The sequence below is a fragment of the Suricata suricatta genome, chromosome 8 (genome assembly GCF_006229205.1).
Source record: "Suricata suricatta isolate VVHF042 chromosome 8, meerkat_22Aug2017_6uvM2_HiC, whole genome shotgun sequence".
Classification (NCBI taxonomy): Eukaryota; Metazoa; Chordata; class Mammalia; order Carnivora; family Herpestidae; genus Suricata; species Suricata suricatta.
In genome coordinates, this window is record NC_043707.1 from 52223297 (window position 1) to 52245540 (window position 22244).

General features: G+C 46.3%; 1 protein-coding gene and 1 long non-coding RNA gene across 7 annotated transcripts in view; one reads left to right on the plus strand and one right to left on the minus strand.

Annotated features, from left to right (window-relative positions):
• The window catches only part of LOC115300180, a 31316-nt gene that overhangs the window by 4706 nt on the left and 4366 nt on the right, over positions 1-22244 (plus strand). The window contains exon 2 of the long non-coding RNA XR_003912528.1: positions 17865-17922. This is a non-coding gene — a long non-coding RNA (uncharacterized LOC115300180). The remainder of the gene's footprint in view (positions 1-17864; positions 17923-22244) is intronic.
• Positions 4260-22244, minus strand: part of KIAA1324 (KIAA1324 ortholog) — a 69355-nt gene continuing 51370 nt past the window's right edge. Inside the window, exons 10-25 of one of the 6 annotated variants that reach the window (XM_029949814.1) lie at positions 19961-20138; positions 19220-19348; positions 18760-18850; positions 16641-16746; positions 16230-16367; positions 15450-15713; positions 13989-14162; positions 9270-9450; positions 8868-8964; positions 8295-8396; positions 6655-6781; positions 6399-6577; positions 5719-5884; positions 5422-5477; positions 5006-5100; positions 4260-4539 (exon numbers count right to left, since the gene is read on the minus strand). In XM_029949814.1, coding sequence (XP_029805674.1) covers positions 4529-4539; positions 5006-5100; positions 5422-5477; positions 5719-5884; positions 6399-6577; positions 6655-6781; positions 8295-8396; positions 8868-8964; positions 9270-9450; positions 13989-14162; positions 15450-15713; positions 16230-16367; positions 16641-16746; positions 18760-18850; positions 19220-19348; positions 19961-20138 — 2094 coding nt within the window. In that variant the 3' untranslated portion in view covers positions 4260-4528. Of the gene's footprint in view, positions 4540-5005; positions 5114-5421; positions 5478-5718; positions 5885-6398; positions 6578-6654; positions 6782-8294; positions 8397-8867; positions 8965-9269; positions 9451-13988; positions 14163-15449; positions 15714-16229; positions 16368-16640; positions 16747-18759; positions 18851-19219; positions 19349-19960; positions 20139-22244 lie in introns of all 6 variants that reach the window. The other 5 variants (XM_029949815.1, XM_029949813.1, XM_029949812.1 and 2 more) reach the window with 5 other exon arrangements.

The window sequence follows — 22244 nt, forward strand, 5'->3', positions numbered from 1 at the left end:
TCCCCTTCCCTCCTCTGTTCCTCCAAACTGGCTAATTCCTCCTTCCTCCAGGAAGTTGTCTCTGATACACTCTTCACCACCCTCCCCCCAGACCGGTGCAGCACACACCCTTCTAGGTTCACACAGTACAGTGACGTTTATCATACTGGTCTAGTAGAAACTGACAAGCTCACCTCCGGTTTAAGGCTGCCCACTCCCTTCTATTGGAGAGACACCGTAACAAAGGAAGTTCATGTTGCCATCCTTGGACAATGGAGGAGGAACCATCAAAAAATAACATGGGTCAGGAAAGCTGCCAGGATCTGGGGACATTTTGATCCCACCTCTTCCTCTGTGAGAATTGGAATGAGGTGTCCATTTTCCTACCACACTGTGTGGTTTGGGGTATGACATTTTCTGTGGGACTCTTAACCTGAGCAGACATTTTCTGTGGGACTGTTAACCTGAGCACGAAAATGGAATTAGTTTATATTCCACCAAATTCTCCTCAAATAGGTCTTAAATTATCCATAAACATTTGTATATGCAACCCTACATCAGTTTTCCTGTCTCTTCAATAGGCATTGTTGCTCTATGGTTCTCAATTGTCTTCTTTAAGGTCTAGACCAAATGGTTAGTATCTTCTTGCTTGGTAACCTGTGTTTCACTTTTTTGTCAGTGATTGGGAAACGCTTACAGTCATTCATATATTTCCCCCCACACTTTCAAGCTTGGTCATGTCTGTTGTTTGATGCATTGGGATCCTGCACAATATATGGTTGAATTCATGTAAGTTAACTGTGGTACTCCATGTCATTGTTCCTTCACTATGGTGTCCCCACTGGGTGAGCCAGGGAAGGCTTCACAGTAGGGCGATTTTGAAGGCTGGGCTGGGCTTATCAGGTGAAAAGGAAGGGGCAGAGGCAGAGGCATAGGCCAAGGCAGGGAAGCATGAAAGAGCTTATAAGGGACAGTTAAAAGTTGCATGGTTAGAGTAGAAGCAATGTGGGCAGAGAGGGGCAGGTAAGCTGTTAGGGACTTCCATGCCACATTAGTTCTGTTGGAGATGCAGTTTCTTCATCTATTTAATGAGGACACTGCCTGCCTCTAGTTTAGACTTTATGCTTATAAGCACGGGTGATATTTAAATATTTATCCATCAGTACAACCAGGTACAACTCAGTCTGAGGAAAGCAACCAGCTGAGGGAGTCTTTTGGGGGGTTAAGTGGCCTCTACTAGAGTGAAAGAAAAGCACTAAAGCAGGAAAATTCGGCAGCTACTGGAAATGGTAGGTCCTGATGTCCTCTAGGATTTTGTCCACATCTGCTCTATAAAAAACCACATCACACCCAAAGCAGTGAATTTTACTTGTCTTCTTAGATATATTGTCCTATGGCTGGCCTCAGTGCCACCAGAGAGAAAACTGAACTGGAAAGAAAGGGAGGGAACATGCTAAGTGTTTTATGTGTTGTTTCTTTGATCCTCACCCAGTTTGGGGAGTGAAGGCCTCATTAGATAGATGCATTTTATTACCACGGAAACAGGCTTTGGTTGTTGGCTGATTCCTGAACAGGTGGTCAGAGCCTTTCTAGCCTAGGTACCTATTGCTCTGAAGCATGCTCGTTTCTGTCACTCTGGGGTTCCAGAATCGTCATCTTCAGTTTAAGCTTCAAGGACACTTCCATTTCTCACTCACCCATCCAACCACCCAACCCATGTTTGAGAAAAACAACTTGAAACTTACGTTTTTATTTCACAAAAAAAAAAAAAAAAAAGGAAAAAAATATGACATGCAATAGCCATCCCCTAACAAACTACAAACTCGTGGAATACGAATAAAAAGGAAATCCAAGCAGTCCTGATGAGACAAAAATTTGGTTTCACAAAGCTGAAAAATCCATTACAAAGTCTCTGTTGCATAAATATAGTCAGTCTTATCTTTAATGTAGAGTCAGACCAAAAAAATAAAAAAAAGTTGTGTTGGCATAAGAAGTCTCCCGGTCTTGAGTACACCCCAGTGTTTGTTTTGTTACCTGTTAGCCAATCAGGTGATGCCTACATGATGAGAATTTCTTGTGTCTTCTAGAACTCTAGGTAGCCAAATGGGACTTAAGTATTTCATCTCTGGAGCCCACACTCCCTCCCCCAGTAGCAAACCGCTATTGCCTTTGTTTAAGAGCTAAACCCTTTTCCCATATAAAATCTAACATGTGTCTGTTCTAAAATGGATTCTGGTGATGGCTGCACAATTCTGTGACTACACTAAAATCCATTGAGTTGTACATTTTCAGTGAGCCAATTGTATGGTCTGTGAATTATATCTCAATAGTGTTGTTAAAAAATACCTAATATGTCTAAGCCACAGGTGACCCCGATGTCATAACTCAGGAGCTCCCTGGCAGGACATAGGGAAGTCAGTACACTAAGTGATAGTAAAAAGGAGATGCTTAAAGCATTATAATTCCATTGAATCAGTGGAGTTTGAGGTTGCTCTGGGGGCACTCAGTTTCAAGATGTCAGAATAAAGGAGTCAATGGGTCAATGGGGTATATACTTCTTCCTACTGGTTTGAAGGTGGTCTAAGGACCTTGTATGGCTCGTGTCACAAAAGAAAGTTATTCAGTGGGAAAGCAGATGCCCAGGGTGTTACCGAGGCTACGGAAAACTTGAGGCTGGAGTTCAGGAGCTAGGTATCTGCATCTGTTGGGAGACATTCCAAGTTGCTGCAGGATCCGAGAACCTGACTCACATAAGAGGAGGACCTCCCCGCTCCCCACTTCCGCTGCCAAAAAAAAAGTTTATAGGTTTATTGAACCAATGGGAGTACCTGCCTTCAGCAATGCTACTGATGACCTCAGCGACAGCAGGGCCTGGTTCTCACTGGCCCTTTTATAAGACCACTGGCAGGGCAGCAGTGGCTAACAGATTAGCAAACCGTTTTCATGCCAGACAAACCATTTAGAAATCCCATCCCCATTCTCTACCTACCATCTGGGCACCAAGTGGCCACCCAAAAAAGGAGATGGGTACAAGCATGGGCAACTGGGCCCTTGACCGAGGGATGGTTGTGCTAGCCTAATAGTGAGGGGAGGAGAATTACCAGTAGTAGAAAGAAAATAGGAATTTAAGTTCTTACACTGGTTTTGCCATTGTAGTCACTTGAAGGCCACTGATTATACTTGGTGCAAAAGTAGAGAAAAGGGGCACAGAGGACACTCACTTTACTCACCTTTCAAAAGGGATGCTGCCAGAAATTGGGAAGTCTTTTTAGTTTTTCAGCGCACATAGGAAATGAGAACAGAAGGACAGAGACTTGAAAATGTGAGGTGTTCTGTTTGCTAAACCTCGTTCAACTACCCCTACTCTTTCCTCCTTGAAGGCTGATCTGGTTCTGTGGCTGTATAGGGGCTGGGAGTCTATTTGTCTTTTGGCCAGCCTAGAAAATGTTTATTCCGTAGCTGAGCAGATGAGTGAGTTAAGCTTAGAAGCAGACATCCTGGCCACCTCAGGTCCCTCCCGCTGTGGGCTGGATCCCCTGGTATGGCCCCACTAAAACCTTCACCTCCTTGTGTTCTTTCAAACTAAGATACCCCTGTTCCACGATATGGCTCAAGCCTCTAGGAATGGGGCTCTCAAGTACAGGAAATTTTCCTTACTGGTAGGGTTGGTCATCTCTGTGGGTAAAAGCAAGCAGAGAGTAAAGCTACAACATCTGTGTTTGGGGCTTCCCTTTTCTCTTTAGTGTTATAGGGAGATGATAGGATGTTTAAAAAAAATGGGGAGAACAGATCCACTTTCTTGGTGCACTTTTTCCTTTGGCTCCTTAAGAATATTTATCACTTACTTAGGAAAAGGAAGTGAAGTACCTAGTTTAAAAAACAAAGAAAATAACCCCCAAAACTTTCTTTGTTGCCTCTCTTTGTGCTTATTGAGCCTTTTCTTCCCCAGACCTTCCTCACCTTGCCCTCAGCCTACCCATGAAACTCAGTTCGAGTTGGTCATCCAGGGCCGAGGAATCCAGACTACCACGCTGGTGCAGGAGGGAACGCCCGCACCCTCCTTCCCCAGCCTCTCTCCTGAAGAGATCAGGAGCTGAGGGCATATCATCAGAGAAACTCCCAGCTGCTTCTGCCCTTAACTTAGAGGACAGAGGAAGTTGTTTCTACACTTAAGAAGAGAGAAATCTTTTCACTCCAGCGCTGCTAAGAATTACAAGCAAACAAAGGCATGGCTCTGGTGAGGCTGGACCATTTGGGGAAACAAGATGCAAGCAAGGGAGTAATATACAAAGTGTGGGTGTATTTGACAGGTTTGAGGCAAGCAGAAAGGAGGGTTTGGGTACTCTATTAAAAAAACATATTTGAAATTCAAATTTCTTCTGATAAGGCCACAATGAAGAGATCTCCAGCAGAAAGCTGGCACCCAAATCGCCACAGGCTTGCAAGGTGATGTGCCAAGGTGAGGAGGCAGGGGAGGCAGGGCGGGGCCTCTCACAGGTCCATGTCTGGGCCTCCTGAGGATGTCTTCAGTGGCACAGAGTCAAATCCATCAGGAGTCCTCTGAAAGAGAAATGGTGACAGGAGCTGGCTGCTGCGCGGGGTAGGGGTGGGGGTAAATTTGTGGAACAAAGGAGAGAAATGGAAAAGAGGTGACAGAAGGAACCCTTATGGAATTTCCATTTCAGGTGACTTTGTGGAAACAGACAGAAGATTCCCTCTATTCTTCTTAGTCCTTCCAGTCAGTCAGAGAATAAGAAAAATCTTTAAAACCCGGTGCTTTGCATCTTTGCTGAATTCCAAAAGCCCAGAAAGACTCAGGGGTCCCAGGGTGACTTGTTCTCCCATTGGTTACACACACACACACACACACACACACACACACACACACACACACGATTTCTAAAAAGGCCAAGGGAGCCCCCCCTCCCAATAGGTCAGCACAAAAGTTATGAGATTCTGCAATCTACACACCTACCCTCCCTCTTTCCCTCCCCAGTCCTCTCCTCTCCACCCTCCCCGCCCACACCTGTTGATGAACTGGTTCGGGGCAGCAGTGTGGGTTCCGCTGAAGTGGGGCTGCAGAGGGCTGTGGCCCTGGAGGAGTTGCTTGGATGCTGTCTGCTGGCTCCACACCCAGTGACAGTGTTGTCCGTATTGCATTTATGAGCTTTCAGCTCGTTTACCCGCCCACACAGACGGGGCCAACTCTCCCAGCTCCACAATGCTCAGCTGTGAGCAGCCTAGACTTAGCTGCTGACTCAGCCCCCAGAGGACAGGGCCCAGGTATCAGGGGACAGCACCCTCCACTGGTCAAAGGAGAGCCTCGCTTCTATCAGAAGTTGATTCTAGAGATCACCTCTTCCCCACCCTCCAAACTCCAAACTCCAAAAAAAAAAAAAAAAAAAAGGAGGGGGGAAGGAAAGGGGAGGGAATGATTCTTACAAGGTGGATGGTTCAATACTCCTTCTGGAAGTTAAAAGGCCCAAACAGTTCATCAACTGGAGTGCATGTTGGGAGAGAAGGAGCCTGATCAGAGCAGCCTTGGGCCCCATGGGAAACAGTAATGGTGTGGAAATATGGAAGGCAGAAGCCAGGAATTGAGGGTGAGGGCATAGAACAGCAGGGAGGGTGGGGAGCACAGTAGTGGTTCCTGAACAGTGTGGGAACATCCAGTGTCCTAGGACTGATGTCTTTTCCAGCCCTCCGGGCTGACCTCAGTGCACTGGCCAGCCTCCCTACCTTGGAGGTAAACGATTTGATCTTCCCAAAGAGTGACTTCTTGCTGGTAAAAATGAGGTCATCCTCCACATCCTCGCCTTCCATGATGGCACAGCTGTCAGCTGCTGGCAGGTCGCAGTCCTTGAGGGTGGCATTCATCACCAGCTTGGAGTACTTGTACTCCAGTCTAAGACAGGGGGATGGGAAAGATAAGACAACAGAATGCGGACTAAGGGAGGGAGGAGAGAGCGAGCTGAGCTCTAAACAGGTAACCATAGATAAGGAAACTGAAGCATAGCAAAATGGTGTGAGGGCTGGGCCTAAACCTGAGGAATCTTGATTTCCAGTTCAGCTATCTTTTTTCCTAATGCTGGCTGTTTCTGTGTGCCCAAAGCTTAATAGAAATAGTGGAATCAGAAAGTTGTTATTTTCATTATTAGTAATAACAGATTTAGGATACTCTTTGCTTTTCTTTTGAGCATCTAACAGCCATTTATAGACTGCCTTGTGCTACTGTCCCTGTCCAGGAGTCAGGATAACCAATGCGAACATTGGGTAAGTGACTCAATCAGTCTCTGGCCAGAGTCACAGGGTCTGTAGCCAACTGCAGAGAACAGCCCCATGACTTTAACTCTCGGATGTTCTCCTGCTTCAATGATCCAACCCTGTCCATCCCCAGACTCCAGTACCCCATCATGTACTTTTGATTCTTTTTCCAAAAGTAACAGGTCAAGACGGTGAGGAGGATGGCAGTACAGGTGCCTGCAGAGATGCCCACTTTCAGCCAGAAATCAATCGTTTTGCAGATGGTGACTCTCTGCTCAGGCAGGGAGATGCCACCCGAGCATAGCTTTGGTTCTCGCCACACGTAAGTAGTCTTCTGTTGGGGAGAAAAATGAGGAACTCAGAGATTGCATTCCCTTCTCTCGTGGGACGTCCCCAAGGGGAGAAACCCACCTGGATCCCAGCCACACAGCTGCTGACGATAGCGTGGTAGTCAGCCGGGGAGCAGAGCGGACAGGCAGCCACACTCTCCCACAGGAAGTGGAAGTTACAGCCGTCACAGGTCCCATCGGAGCATGCGCTAGCAAGCAGAAAAGAGACTTGAGCGCTCGCTTGCCGGGTGGTGGGAGTCCCGTCATCTCATAGCTTGCCTGATCCATCCTCTCCTTGCCAAACTGTGAGCCCCACCAGGATCCTCAACACAGGCCTTGCTCTCCGATTTTCCAGCCTCCACTGGGCTCTCTACCCTCTGTCCCTTTGTTTTGCTGACATTAACAGAGCTAATGTCAGGTGTCTAGCTCTAGCATGCTGCCCCAACGAACCTTCAGAGGCTCCTGTTCTCTCCATGGACTTGTGACATTTTGCAAAAAGCCACTTTGATGCAGCTTCCTGGGGAGTGGGTTTCAGGAATAGACTTCAGGTCACAAATATCTGTTATGTACTTTACTGTGGTGTTTATAACAAGTACAGTGGTCTTACATTCTGACCCACTGCTGAGTCAAAATATCCTGCTTTGTTCCCTATCTCCCTGAGCAACTCTTAGTCAGGAGCAACATTTCCCACACCATCTTCCTCAAGACTCTAGTGCCCCTCTGCCTGGGTGGCTCAGTCAGTTAGGCGACCGACTTCAGCTCAGGTCATGATCTTGCAGTCCGTGGGTTTGAGCCCTGCGTCGGGCTCTGTGCTGACAGCTCAGAACCTGGAGCCTGCTTCAGATTCTGTCTTTCCCTCTCTATACCCCTCCCTCCCTCACACTCTGTCTGTCTCTCTCAAAAATAAATACTAAAAAATTTTAAAAATACACAAAAAAGACACTAGTGCCCCTCAAAATGTTAGTTGGGGTTAGGTGGGAAAAAAGGAGGTGAGGAAGGTGTATGGTTATCAAATTGGTTCCAGAATTCTCCATTTAATGTACTCAGCTATTAAACTCAGAATTGGGTCTTTTAGTTGTGGAGAGATTCTTAGGATTCCTTAAAGGTTACTCATCCTAATAATAGTAAGTATAAGTCAGAGCCATGAGAAGTCCACAAGTTCACAACCACCCCCTGAGGGAACTTATTGTTACCCTCATTTTACAGATAAGGAAAAAGAGGCCCAGATGAGATAAGAAATGTGTGCACAATAGGGGTGCCTGGGTGGCTCAGTTGGTTAAACGTCCGGCTTCAGCTCAGGTCATGATCTCATGGTTCATGGGTTCGAGCCCCGCGTTGGGCTCTGTGCTGACAGCTAGCTCAGAGCCTGGAGCCTGCTTCAGAGTCTGTGTCTCCCTCTCTCTCTGACCCTCCCCTATTCCCACTGTCTCTCTCTGTCTCTTAAAAATAAAGAACATTTAAAAAAAATTAAAAAAAAAAAGAAATGTATGCACAATAACATAGCTAGTAAGGGGAAGAGATGAATTAAATAATCACTTGACTATGCTGCTGTCCCCATAATGGTATGGGAATGTGAGAGTAGCTTTGACTCATTCTTCTGTCCTATTCTTGACATCTAAAAATTGAGAATTTGGAGCCATGACTGTATCCCCAAGAGCCCATCCACGACTCTTGGGATGAAATGAATCCAAAGAAGGGAGACCTTTAGTTACACCCCTTTACCTAGGCAGCGACAGACTTCCCGGGGTAGGTTTCAGTGGACTGCATCTGACACGGACAGTGGTTGATCTCCCAGAAGTGCAGGACTGGGTCACATCATTGGACCTGCAGAGAAGGCCCACCCCCGGAGGGGAATGAGTCACTCACCTGGGCCGGTGGGGAGTCACTGATGTTAACATGGAACAGTTCCCTTGCTGGGGAAGTCAGGACTTGGGAGTGCACAGGCCTGGGTTTATACACTGAGAGAGTGGGGATCAGGGAGATGTGGTCAAGGGGAAAGGCACTGGTCCAGGAAAGATTAGCATATGCATAACATTGGAGTCCCCGAAGGCAGGTAGGGAAGTCAGCCACAGATCATCCTGTTATTTCTCCCTGCCTCCAGGGCAGACCTGCCCCAATAATACCCCGGAAGCTGGGAATCAGTGAACTCCCAGCCTAGAGCTGTCATTGCTTGGTGGAGCTGCTAGACCTCAGATATGTTCTAGCTTGGTACGTAGGTGGCTGGAGAGAGGGATGCACCAGAAAGCATGGAAGGGCCTAGGTTTTCCTAGCATCGGCCTGGTCTCTCATCTTCACCTATAAAAGAAGATCACGTCCGGTATTCCCAAGGACTCCGGGTGGAAAAGTTCAGCTGGGGAGGTGATTCCATCCAGAGTCATATCTGTTGTCACCCCTGCCAAATTAGAGCTCCTAATTAGTTGTCACTAGTAGCATGAGCTGGCAACCACTTCAATTCTTTCAATGCCTGTCAACATCCAACCTTCCTCCATCTCATCGTATCCCCGAGTGGATCATGAGAGTGTGAACCAAGGTGTGTCTGAGGCCCCAGGGGGCACTTGGCACCCCAGGATGGAATAGAAAACAGAGGTCAGGAGGTTGGGTCCCTCACCTGGGGCCTTTTTACCCCAGAGCCCGGTGGCCTCACTCTCTCTTACACACATACAAGCCCACACAGGCTGCAGCGGCTGGCTTACTCACCGATAAGTCGGTCAGCCAGGCTGACAGGCTGTGAGGACACTCCAGCCTTGTAGCCTGTCACCTCCGAGGGGATGATGACCGCCTGGCAGATGTAGGCAGTGATGGATTTGGAGAAACCCGACTCACCCTCAGGAATCCGGAGGTCAGTGACATTGTCGGCACACACGGACATTTTCTTACCCTGCGTTGGCAGACACAGGGAGAAAGTGGGAAGGAGTGAATGGTCACAGAACTCCCCAAAGGAAGGAGGACGTGGCTGTTTCACATCTGAAATTTTATCCTTCTGATGGAATGTTGCAGTGGAATGATTCATCCCAGATCTAATTATAAGATTTCTTTTTTAAAGCTAAAAATAAGGCCTAGGTGTCCTAATTTCTGGAACCCTGGCCCAGGGATCACAAGCCTTTTTGTTTCCTTGCAGTCACATGGGAACCTTGTATGAGTGGTGTCCTGATGGTGGCAAACAATCTGAAGCTCTTAATCTACCAGCCCACCTTACCTGGCCAGTTCTCTAGATAGCTACTCAAATACATGACTGATTCCCTGAAGTGTTTGGACATCTGGCCCGGTTCACATTCCCCTCTCTGGGTCTCCCTTAGTGCTGTGATTCCACTGTGCTTGTCTTGGGAGTACTTTCCAGACAGAGATTCCCAGCAGTTGAAACAGATCCCATAACTAACCCCCTCCCTGCCTTGAAGTAGGACATCTCAGAAATAATTGGAGCCTATTCCATTTTGAAAAATATATCAAGAGAAGGAAGTTTGAGTTTATACAGAGAATATGCCAGGAAATAAACATTCTGTAACAACTCTCACTGTAATGAACTCTAGAAGATGGTAGGCATAAGACTCCTTCATCCTGGAGATTTTGTAATAGGGGAAATATTGAGATACTATTCCTGCAAAAATGTTAAATTTGTGGAGTATCCATATATAACTTGTCTGCTAATATAAAATCATTTGGAGGGCACCTGGGTGGCTCAGTCAGTTAGGTGTCTGACTTTAGCTGAGGTCATGATCTTACGGTTTGTGGGTTTGAGCCCCACATCGGGCTCTGTGATGACAACTCAGACCTGAAGGCTGTGGCTATTTCAGATTTTGTGTTACCCTCTCTCTCTCTGCCCTTCCCCTACTCACACTCTGTCTCTTTCTCAAAAATTAACATTTAAAAAAATCATTTAGGGGTGCCTAGGTAGCTCAGTTGGTTGAGCGTCCAACTTCAGCTCAGGTCATGATCTCACAGTTCATGAGTTCAAGTCCTGTGTCTGGCTCTGTGCTGGCAGCTCAGAGCCTGGAACCTGCTTCCAATTCTGTGTGTTCCTCTCTCTCTGCTCCTCCCCTGCTCCTGATCTATCTCTGTCTCTCAAAGATAAATAAATGTTAACAAATTTTTAAAAAAATCATTTGCTCAACATATTTCTTAAAATTTTTATTTATTTTGAGAGAGAGAGAGAGAGAGAAAGAGAGTGTGAGTTGGGAAGGGGCAGAGGGAGGGGGAGAGAGAGAGAGAGAGAGAGAGAGAGAGAGAGAGAGAGAGAGAATCCTAAGCAAGCCCCACACCCAGCATGGAGCCCAAAGTGGGGCTTGATCTCATGACTGAGATCATGACCTGAGCCAAATCAAGAGTTGGATGCTCAGTGGACTGAGCCACCCAGGTGGCCCTGCACCCCTAAGTTTACTGCAGCATTATTTACAATAGCCAAATTATGGAAGTAGCCCAAGTGCCCATCGATATATTAATGGATAAAGGAGATGTGGTGTATATATACACAATGGAATATTGTTTGGCTATAAAAAAAAAATGAAATTTTGCCTTTTGCCACTACATGGTTAGAGCTAGAGAGTACAATGCTAAGTAAATAAGTCAGTCAGAGAAAGATGAATACCCATGATTTCACTCATATGTGGAATTTAAGAAACAAAGGAAATGAACAAAGAGGGTAAAAAGAGAGGAGGCAAACCAAGAAACAGACTCTTAACTATAGAGAACAAACTGGTGGGTACCAGGGGGAGGTGGGTGGGAGGATGGGATTAGGAGCACACTTATCACGATGAGCACAGGGTGATGTATGGAAGTGTGGAATCACTGTATTATATACCCAAAACTAGTATAACACTGTATTTTAACTATACTGGTATTAAAGTTTAAAACTTAATAAAATTGTTTTCTGGGGAGTCTGGGTGGCTTAGTTGGTTGAGTGTACAACTTTGGCTCAGGTCGTGATCTCACAGTTTGTGAGATCAAGCCCCGCGTTGGGCTCTGTGCAGACAGCTGAGAACCTGGAACCTGCTTCGGATTCTGTGTGTGTCTCTCTCTCTCTGCCCCTCCCCTGCTTGCACTCTGTTTCTCTCTCTTTCTTATTATCTCAAAATAAGTAAACATTAAAAAATTAAAATTAAAAATAAAAATTTTAAAAATGTAAGTGTATTAGGCATTTACAATGTAATATTCTAAATTTTGTTACAAATGAAGCAATATCAGTTGCTAAATCTGGTGGTTCTTGGTTTATTTTTTAGAGTGTAAGAAATAAGGAACATGAGAAGAGAAAGAAATCTGTACATTATGGTAAAACAAAGAGTTATTTTGTCTTTGAACTGCCAGTCTGTAGTGTGACAGTACACAGTAAGCATTTCTGAAGAGATAAAAGGAGCAAAGGAAAAAAAGGCAATCTCTCCAAATTCCCCATCTTCATCTCCCTCCCAGCTCACTGAATGAAGCTTTTGCTACATGGGTCTTGCTTTAATCAGTCTCAATTCCTGAGTTGTCACTAACTCGCTTTGGAAGCTTCATTTTAACTTCTTCAAAGACGTTGAAAGAGAAGATAGAGATATATATCTCTATCTTTCCGTAGATTAGTTCTTTTCTTTCTCTCTTTTTTTTTTTTAAGACATAATTGCCGTAGAACATTGATTAGTTTATTTCTTGGCATGTTCTCTGTATAAACACAAATCAAGTTTTTGTTGCATGCTATAGAGAGTGGTAAAGCTGTGCAGTGTAAAGGCCCCATCACCACACAAGGTCACAGACTAAAGGCTCACATGCTCTTTATCTTGTAACATTTGAAACTCACCCTCCAACTGCAAATCCTGGCTTGTTTGTGATGTAGTTAAGTGCCGTAGTGGTGTGATTGCCCTTTACATTTCTGCCTTTAAATTTTGGATCCAAAATATTTGCAGCAGTATGAAATGGCTAAAGGTAACATTCTTTCAATATCCTATAAAGCCTTTCACATCACTTCCTTTTATACTGTTAGCAAAGTTTCTTAGAGATGAACTACAGTTTATTTTGTTCAGCCTTTAGAAAACAAGTAACAAGGGAAGCCTCTTGCACTGCTGGTGGGAATGCAAACTGGTGCAGCCACTCTGGAGAACCATATGGAGGTTCCCCAAGAAACTAAACATAGAACTACCCTATGATCTAGCAATTGCACTGTTAGGTATTTACCCAAGGGATACAAAAATACAGATTCAAGTTGTTGCTAATTCAGCAGCATTATGGAGGGAGCCCAAATGCCCACTGATTGATGAATGAATAAAGATGTGGTATATATGCAATGGAATATTACTTAGCCATCAAAAATGAAATCCTGCCATTTGCAGTGATGTGGATGGAGCCAGAAGGTATTATGCTAAGTGAAATAAGTCAATCAGAGAAAGACAAATACCATATGACTTCACTCATATGTGGAATTTAAGAAACAAAACAGATGAATATATGGGAAGAGGAGGGAAGAGAGGGAAACAAACCACAAGAGAATTTTAAATGATAGTAAATAAACTGTGGGTTGACAGGCTAAGGTCGGTGGGGGATGGGTGATGGCTACTAAATGATGTAAGTGATGAATCATGGAATTCTATCCCTGAAACCAATATTGCACTGAATGTTAACTAAAATTTAAGTTTAGGGGCGCTGGGTGGCTCAGTCCGTTAAGCGTACAGCTTTGGCTCAGGTCATGATCTCACGGTTCATGGGATCGAGCCCCGCATCAGGCTCTGTGCTGACAGGTAGTTCAGAGCCTGGAGCCTGCTTCAGATTCTGTGCTTCCTTCTCTCTTTGACCCTCCCCTGCTCACACTGTCTCTCTCGGTCTCTCAAAAATAAATTAAAAAACATTAAAAAAATTTGTTTATTTTTTCATTATTTTTTAACGTTTATTTTTGAGAGAGAGACACACAGAATGTGAGCGGAGGGAGGGTCAGAGAGAGGAGGAGACACAGAATCCGAAGCAGGATCCAGTCTCTGAGCTGCCAGCACAGAACCCTACGTGGGGTGTGGGGCTCAAACCCATGAACTGTGAGATCATGATCTGAGCTGAAGTCAGCTGCTTAACCAACTGAGCCACCCAGGTGCCCCTAAAACTTAAATTTAAAAATGTGGGGGAAAGAAAACAAATAACAAGTTTCATGATTAGTGAAGACTGCTTTTTAAAGGAAACAAAATCTTCCTCCTGCAGTTTTTACATATTCATTTCAAAAATAGAAGTCTGATAGGAGTAAATGAACATCTGATCTTGAACACCTTTATTTTCCTAAATGTTTATAATCCAAAGATCTAACTTTAGAGGGAAAGGTCTTCAGAGAGAATAATAATCACTTAGAAACCTTTCAGTTTCCTCAACTGCCTGCTGCCTGGTTTTTTGGCTTTGGTCCTGTGTCATCTCTGGCTCTGACCCACTGGTGTCCCCTTTCAGTATGGCACCATCAGCTCTCCTACACCTTACCTGGTTTCCACACAGACTGAGGGTGAAGTGATGGAAGTATTTCAGCCCTTTGGAAGTGAAGCTTGGCCCTCCAGCCAGAGAGACGGTTTTTGCCAAAGCCAAGAAGTTGTAGTCCAAAACCCTGGTCGGAGTGCTGATTGAGAAGGTGCAGTCATTGAAGCACAGAGAGTGGATCTGAAGGGAAAGGGTCCGTCAGCCCTGCTGCATGGGCAGTGCCTGGAAGAGACTGTGGTGAAGAGTGGTGGCCATTGTCCCCAGCCTGGTCCAGCCAAGGGGTGCGAGAAGTGGACGTACAGATTGAGTGGACATTAAAAGAAAGGAAATGGGCTAGTGGGGGTCATGTGCATCTCACAGGTCTATTATTAGCACATATGTGATGTACAAATGCAAATCTACTGGTTTCTAGTAAAGAACTCAGTCAGGTTTTTATAGCCTTGTCTCTAGGCCTGGATACAGAACTTTCTCAATACACAAGGTAGCCCTTCTTGCTTTGAAGCAGAAGACGAGGTGCTAACTGGGAGAAGGGTGTTCAGGGTGGCAGAAGAGGAAATACAAGCCTTGCTCCCTCCCCGTTTGAAACTCACAGAACCCTGCCTCCTCTTTCCCAGGTTCTCTGCAGGACACTGGGCTTAAAAGGGGACTTATTTCCCATAAGCCCTTCCCTTGCTCTGTTTTAGGGTCCCCATTCGGCAGCAGCTTCACACAGCTGTCATTCCCTCCCACAGCAGCAGGGGGAGCCTCAGGGGAGGAAGTCTGTGGCAAAAGTCTAGGGTGCTCAAAAGAGATTGCCGGGGTCTGGAGAATTGTGGCATTTACTGCACGGCTAAACCGAGCAGCATTTGCAGACTGCATTAACAATGCCTTACAGATGCTTATGTGTTCACGTGGTTGTGATTAACAAAACACAAATTCATTTAAAAGCATTAACAAGTACCTAAGAGCTTTCTGTCATAGTACTTTCTTGGCTTTAGAAAGTATATGAGGGCAACAGTACTGTATTCCTACTTTAGAAAAATCTCTAGGATAAAAGAGAACAATGCCAGTTAACTGCATGTCCCAGCAAAGGTGAGGTGCCTTCCTAAAGGGCAGGCGGCAAATTCCCATGACAATAGTCTGGGTTGAGGTAGGCTGAATGTGAACCCAAGGTCCTATGCCTTCCCTTTAGGTCTCTGCAGAGATGCTAAATAACCCTCTGGACCAGACAGTCACAGATCTCTCTAACCCATCTCTTGAAGACGAGACTTGTCCTTGACTGAGGCCTAGACCCTGAAAACCAACATCTACAGCTGAGAATTTGCCATCCATGGTCACAGTCTAGGCGGGTGTCCTCAGGGACTAACCTGAGTAAGTTACAGGGAATGCTTGGGTATCAGCCCCTCAAGAACCCCACCCAAGTCCCGGCACCCTCTGAGAGGTCCATCCAGAGGGCCAAGGTTAGGATGCATGACATATTGCTGGCACCTTGTTGCTCTTGGTCCCTGGACCACAGGGTGTGCAGGCCTGGATGCCATATGGCTGGTGGGCTTTCAGGATCGTGTTAGGGGGGCAGGAGTGGCAGGTTCCTGAATCCCGATCAATGTAGTAGCCAGCAGGACAAGCAGTGCAGGAGGAGCCCATGTCAGAGGCTTCCAGGGCACAGGGACGGCAGTAGGAGGCCACCCCATCCATGACGTTGGTGACATTGATGGAGTAGATCTTGGCAACGTCATTGGTATACTTCCTGCCCTGGAAACAAGAGGAGAGAGGGTAGAGGCCTGAGACACCAGCAGCCATTGAGTTCTCTAGAAATAGCAAATTACTACTTAACCCTCTTTACCCTGTAATACTTGAGAAGAGTCTTGGAAGCATCCCCCCCTTTTTTTTTACTCACTATATAGTAGTTCTTTGTGTACATTTTGTGTCACATTAAACCAAGACTAACCCATTCTAAATGTTGTATAAAAATATTAAGAGCCATGGGATAATATGTAGTAGGTAATGTTATATGAAAAACAGCAGGTCTTTTCCTTGTGAAAGGGAAAGAAAGTATTAATACTTAGAGTGTCAGCTTCCTTGGAAGTCATGTGGACAAGGCTCAGTGCTTTCTCAGGGGCTGGAGTAGGCCGCTCTCTGCTTGACTCCTCAAGATCCTTCTAACCCTTGGATTCTGAACCTCACACTCCTATGTAAGCTAATGCCAGGAATCATCCTGACTCAGGTCTCTCCTGGGAGCCAGGAGTCTGCAGAAGGGTGGGGGCTTACCGTCTCATGAAAAGTAGTCCTCTGGAAGGCCCAGGTGAAGCTCATGGTGGCATTATCCTCGATGACATAGGTGTAGGACTGTTTTCCTTTGGAACCTTTCCATGTCTCCACGGGAGTGTTGGTCCTAGAATTCACACCCTGAACCCAAGACAGACAAGTGAAGACAGTACAACTTCTGGGTGGCTGGTGGGGGGCAGGGTGCCCATGCTGCCACCATCCCCAGGGCCATCATAGTTGGTCAGACCCATGTTAAACTGTGAAGTCCCTGATGGATGGTCTGGGCCCTTCCTCTGTGAAGTCACTATAAGCAGGGTGTCACTTATTTTCATGTGCCAGTGGGACAGAGGGGGGGGGCCAAACCTCCCCATAGTTCCCGGAGGCCTCATAGCAGAAAAAGAAATGGAAACATACCACCATAAAGTAGAGCTCACAGTTCACAGAACAGATGGTCTCGAAGACAAATGTGATCCTGGCCATCTCTTTATTCTCTGTGTCTGCCATCACTGACTGTGGAGGTCTATGGGGCAGAAGTTAAAAGTCAATTCCAGAGATCAAGCAGTGCTTATTGAAGAGCCAGACGAAGCAAAGGGTCTGCTGGGGGGACAGGATTAAGTTCTGAGTATGTTGGAAAGAGCATGATTAAGTCCAATTCTGCCACTGAGCTATGTGACCTTGTCCTAGCCAAATTGTAGTTTCCTCATCTGTAAAATGAAGGTGATAATACTTTCTTATTTACCTTCCATCATTATGGTGAGATCCAAAGGCATACCAGATGTATGAGTGCTTTGTAAAATGCTATGTATCCTCACTAGCAGAATGGGGTCCCCAGAGCAGCAGCATCACCCATCCCTGAGCTCATTAGGTGCTCAGAACCTCAGGCCTCTCCCCAGACTCACTGAATCAGAATCTGCACATTAACAGGATTCCCAGGCGATGCATATGCACTAAGTTAAGGTTTGAGAAGCTCCATATCATAAGATGTAAATTACCTACATTCACTTAGCCGCTCACTCTCTGGGGTGGTGGGAGCTTTTCCTGGGTCGAATGAGCAGATATTTCAATTTGTCATCTCTTCAGCCAAGTTTTCAGGCTAGTCCTTCTTTTGGGAAAGAGAGATCCATGTCCAAGGGGCAGGTGTGGGGAGGTGAGTGGGTGAGTTGAGGAAGCACTTTACTATAGCAATCAGATTTGCAAACTGATAGGTACTTTTGGGAATGTTATCCCCCAAAAAGCCTAAAATTTTTGTTCACCTTGAAAGCGGGATATAACTGCTCATCTCTCAGTAGTGTAAATTAAGGGAAGGGAAATGAATACCTTTTGAGCAACCACTGTGGGCTGACAGTGTGCCAGGGACAGAAAGGAGGGAGCTTGAAGAGGTAGCGCAGAAGACAGACTAGAAATAGAGAACCTCTTCAGTGGTCCCCCTTCATCCTGAAAGTGCATATGGGCAGAAGAATTCACTTTGGCTTTGGAAATCCACTGATGGCTTTTCTCTTGGCTTTGGCCGTATCTTGTATCTTAAGGACCACCAGTCCCAGCCCGTCTCAGACAGTCGTGCCGACCACTGGGCTGGAAGAATCAGCTCAACCTGAGTTAGTCCAAAGTCACAGACTGTCAATCCCCTTTGTTTTACAGATGAGGAGTCTGAAGCCTACAGGGGGAGTGTGGTGACTTTTCCAAGTTCACGAAGCCAGTAAGTAGCAAAGTTCAAGTGTCCTGTCTTCAGTCCAGGGTTCTTTCCACCGTACCACACTGCTGTTGTTATTTTTTTATGGCCAACAAATTGCTTAATGTCCTAGGCCTTCTTGGGATATGAGGATCAATATGACAATAAGATCAATATGACAGTATGAGGGTCAATATGACAATAAGAAACAATCTTGCCCCAAATAAAGATGAACTGTCTATAGATATTTCTGGCTCTCTTTTTTAAAAGGAGTTTTTGGTGTTTTGATTTTGTTTTGTTTTTGGTAACATTTTATCTAGATACCATGAAGAGGATGAATTTTTAAAAATTAATTAATGAATTTATTTTGAGAGAGAGAGTGGGTGTGCACAGGTGTGCAGATGGGGGAGGGGCAGAGAGAGAGAGAGGAGAGAGAATCCCAACCAGACTCTGCTCTGACAGCACAGTGCCCCATGTGGGGCCTGAACCCACCAACTGTGAGATCATGACCTGAGCTGAAACCGAGAGTTGGATGCTTAACCAACTGAGCCACCCAGGCGCCCTGTGGAGGAAGAATTTGACTAGTGTGTGGCCAACTGATGGGAGAAGCCAGATGAGAGGGTGGACCACCAGTAGGTCCGCCAGCATGGGCAGCAACCAAGAAGCCATATTAGCATTTGGGTTAACTTTGTCAGACCATTACCACCACTCTCCTCTATTCGGACCTCATACTCTCCTCTATTCCGAACTCATACTTCCACATGCCAGAGGGCCGCAGCCCTCTCCTCTACAACATTCCAAGCTGTGTGGGACATGACTGTGGCCCAGGAGGTGTGGGCTTCCCCCGCGCTTTGTGTTCCTCACCTGAATCCTGGCACAACCAGAGTGAGAATCATGAAGTCATTGTCTGAAGCTCCAACCGCTGTGTAAATGTGATCACCAGCCACCTCCCAGCCTGGAAAAGGAGAGAGTTAACGCCGCAGAGGTTTCACGTGCACCCAGTGACATGCTGAGAGAACACTGTCCTTTGAGGCATCTGGAACCACTACCCCAACCAAGCCATGGTATTTATCCTGGTACTTTGGTCAAAGACTCTGAAACTCTCAGAGCAAGCTCTTTGGAGTGTGTACCTTGTTTCTAGCTCTGGCTCTGGCTCTAAAACTAAGTTTCGGCGGGATAAATGTCCACGAGGGGTGGAGCTCTCGAGAGAATGCATGGCATGCTTGGCTTGTTTTGCTGTAGACATCGCTATTATGAAGAAGTGGAGGAGCCCCTGTAGGCAAGCAGGGAGCCAACAGCTCACAGTAAGCGGGGACGCACTTACCGGTCATGCCCTTGTACTCAAAGTTGATCCCACTGAGAACAGTGGTCTCCATGTTTGAGGGCAACGTGTTCCACCATTTGTATTCAAATCCCACGGCAGGCTCAGTACCGGCTGGGCAGTGGGTGCAATCTGGGGGAGCCACAAGATCCACACCTTCAGCGGGGAGGCCACGGCCACCCTGACCGGAGCTGCTGTCACACAGATTAAGTGGCAACAAGGGCAGGCAGCCAAAGGAGGGTAATGCTGAGCACCATAGCACGGTCATACCGAGCGGACTCAAAAACATTCTGACAGTGTATTTAACAAACTCAGGACGTAAACTCTGACCCTTGATTCCAATACTCCAGCTATCCTACTTGCCCACCAAATTCTTCGTCTCAAAACTTATATGTATCTCCTCGTCTGATGCATATAGTTCATATTATTTGTCACACTATTATCACTAAATGCATTTCCATGAATAGGCACACAAATCCTCCCAGCTCCTTTCTGCAGCATGGCTTATGGTTCTGATTCCTCTGGTTCTGAGTCCTCCCAGCTCCCCAGACCTTCTGGTTAGCATCCCTGCTGCATGCTGGAAGCCTGACCTACAGACTGGTCCCACCCTGCCCTCTCTTCTCCTGAACTTAGTTCACAGAGTGGCCTGGTCCTTACTGCCCCCTTGGAAGGACAGAGTGCACATTCAGCTGGCCACCCATGTGGGTGCCGTGGGGATAGACAGGATGCAGATCAAGAGGTTACCAGAGCCGTTGGAGTACGAGCCGTAAGGGCAGGGCTTGCAGGTGCTGTTGTTGGTTTTGAAAAAGCCTGGATTGCAGGGTGGACAGCGGGTCTTCACGCCAGAAGCGGGCAGTTTCACAGCCCCCTTGAGATCTTCACTGCAGATTTTTGGCTGGGCCCATTTGTACATGAGCTGTGTCTGCAGAAGTGGATAAAGAATGGCTCAGCCTGTGTGGGATTCAGCACATCTTTAGGAATTTACCTGGAGAATGGGGTGAGGTGAGGGGGGACTCTGGGCTATAATGAAAGTTCCACAAGGGTGAGGAGCTTGTTTTGGTTACCAGTGTATCCCGTGATCCTAGCCTAGAGCCTGGCACATGGTTGTGCTCGATAAATATCTGCTGAATGTTGACTGGATGAAGAGGGAAAATACTTAATGAGGACTTGTGTGACAGAGAGAATGGTCACGGAAGGACCAGCTGTCTCCAGAGAAAGCTCTGATTCCAAGGTCGAATCTTATCACAACTAGGTCACAGGAAAAGTAGCTGATGAAAATCCCAAAACATAAAGAGGAGTGTCCCAATTTGTCTTCCAAGTATTTTCTTTGCTTTTTCATGTACTCAATAGACAGCCTACTATATAGAAAGCCTAATACATCTGTGTGTCAGACCTGGTGGCTCAGAGATGAATGGGACATGGCCCCCTGCCCTTAAGGAGCTCACCATGTCACAACGCCAACAATCACATAACAACCCATGGCTACTGCTGCTGTGTTCTCTGGGACATCAAGGCAGAGGGACAGCATTGGCCAAAGGGTATAAACTTGCAGTTATAAGACCAGTAAGTTCTGGGGATCTAAGGTGCATCAAGGTGGTTACACTTAGTAGTACTGTATTTCTGTATATACTTGAGAGTTGCTAAAAGAGTAGATCTTAAATGTTCTCACTGCAAAAATAAAAAGGGTAATTAAGTGATATAATGGAGGTGTTAATGCTAGGGTGGTCATCATCTTACAATATAAATATATCAAATTCACAGACTGTACACCTTAAGCTTACACAATGTTATATGTCAATTACATCTCAATAAAGCTGAGGGGTGAGGGAAGAGGAATGGTCAGCCCTCAGATCAGTGGGCAAGGGAAGCACTATGTCTGTCATTCACTAGGGCCACCTGGGGCTCCTCCTCTCCCTGCTCCTGCCCACAAAGTGTGGCCAGTGGCCAGAGCCCTGGCCTTGTGCTCTAACTTGGGCACTCTCACTTAACTCTCATGGAGAGAAGGGTCTGGGGAGCAGGAAGACTGACTTGGGCCATCCCTTAGAGCAGCACATGTAGTAGCCCCAGTGGATTGGCCAACCTGGTCCTGAGAAACCACCAGAGTCACAGCAAAGGCCACAAGGGCAATCATGGGAGTTGGCTCCAGTTACATCCCTTGATTTCAAAATACAGTTTAGGGGCACCTGGGTGGCTCAGTCGGTTATGTATCTGACTCTTGGTCTCAGCTCAGGTTATAATCTCACAGTTCATGAGCTCAAGCCCCACATCAAGCCCTGAGTTGATGGGGGAGAGCTTGCTTGGGATTCTGTCTTTCCTTCTCTTTGCCCTTCCCCTACATGTGCTCTCTCTTTCCCTCTCTCAAAATAAATAAACTTTAAAAAATGTTTTTAAAAATATAGTTTAGAAGACAACATGAGGGGCGCCTGGGTGGTTTAGTCAGTTAGGCGTCCGACTTTGGCTCAGGTCATGAACTCATTGTGCCGTGAGTTCAGGTCCCCGCGTTGGGCTCTGTGCTGATGACTCAGAGCCTGGAACCTGCTTCTGTTTCTGTGTCTCCCTCTCTCTCTCTCTCTCTCTCTCTCTCTCTCTCTCAAAAATGAATAAACATTAAAAACATTTATAGAAGACAAAGTGAAATCATGAGACTGAGCAGAACCAGCACGGGCATGGGGCACAAATCACAAGAGTTCTGTAAAGCACTCCTGATAAACCCACGTTCATGTGCACTCATGCTTCAGGGCTCCTCTCCTGAGCCTTAGCTGGGCTGCTAACGCGGAGCACTGGTTCTGGCCCTACTGAGCATCCAAAGGCAAGGGAAGACAGCCAGGCTGGCAGACAGCAGAGCTCACTTCAGATCCAGAGGGCCTTGGCCTGAACCTTGAGGGGAGAGACTGGGGCAGAAGGAAGCAAAGAGCCACATTCAGCCATATGTTATGCCAAGCGGAGAAAAGGGGAGCAGGATTAAGTGTTCTCATCTAATTAGTGAGTCAAATGATGCCAATAAAATGAAAATAAGTTTTTCAAGATC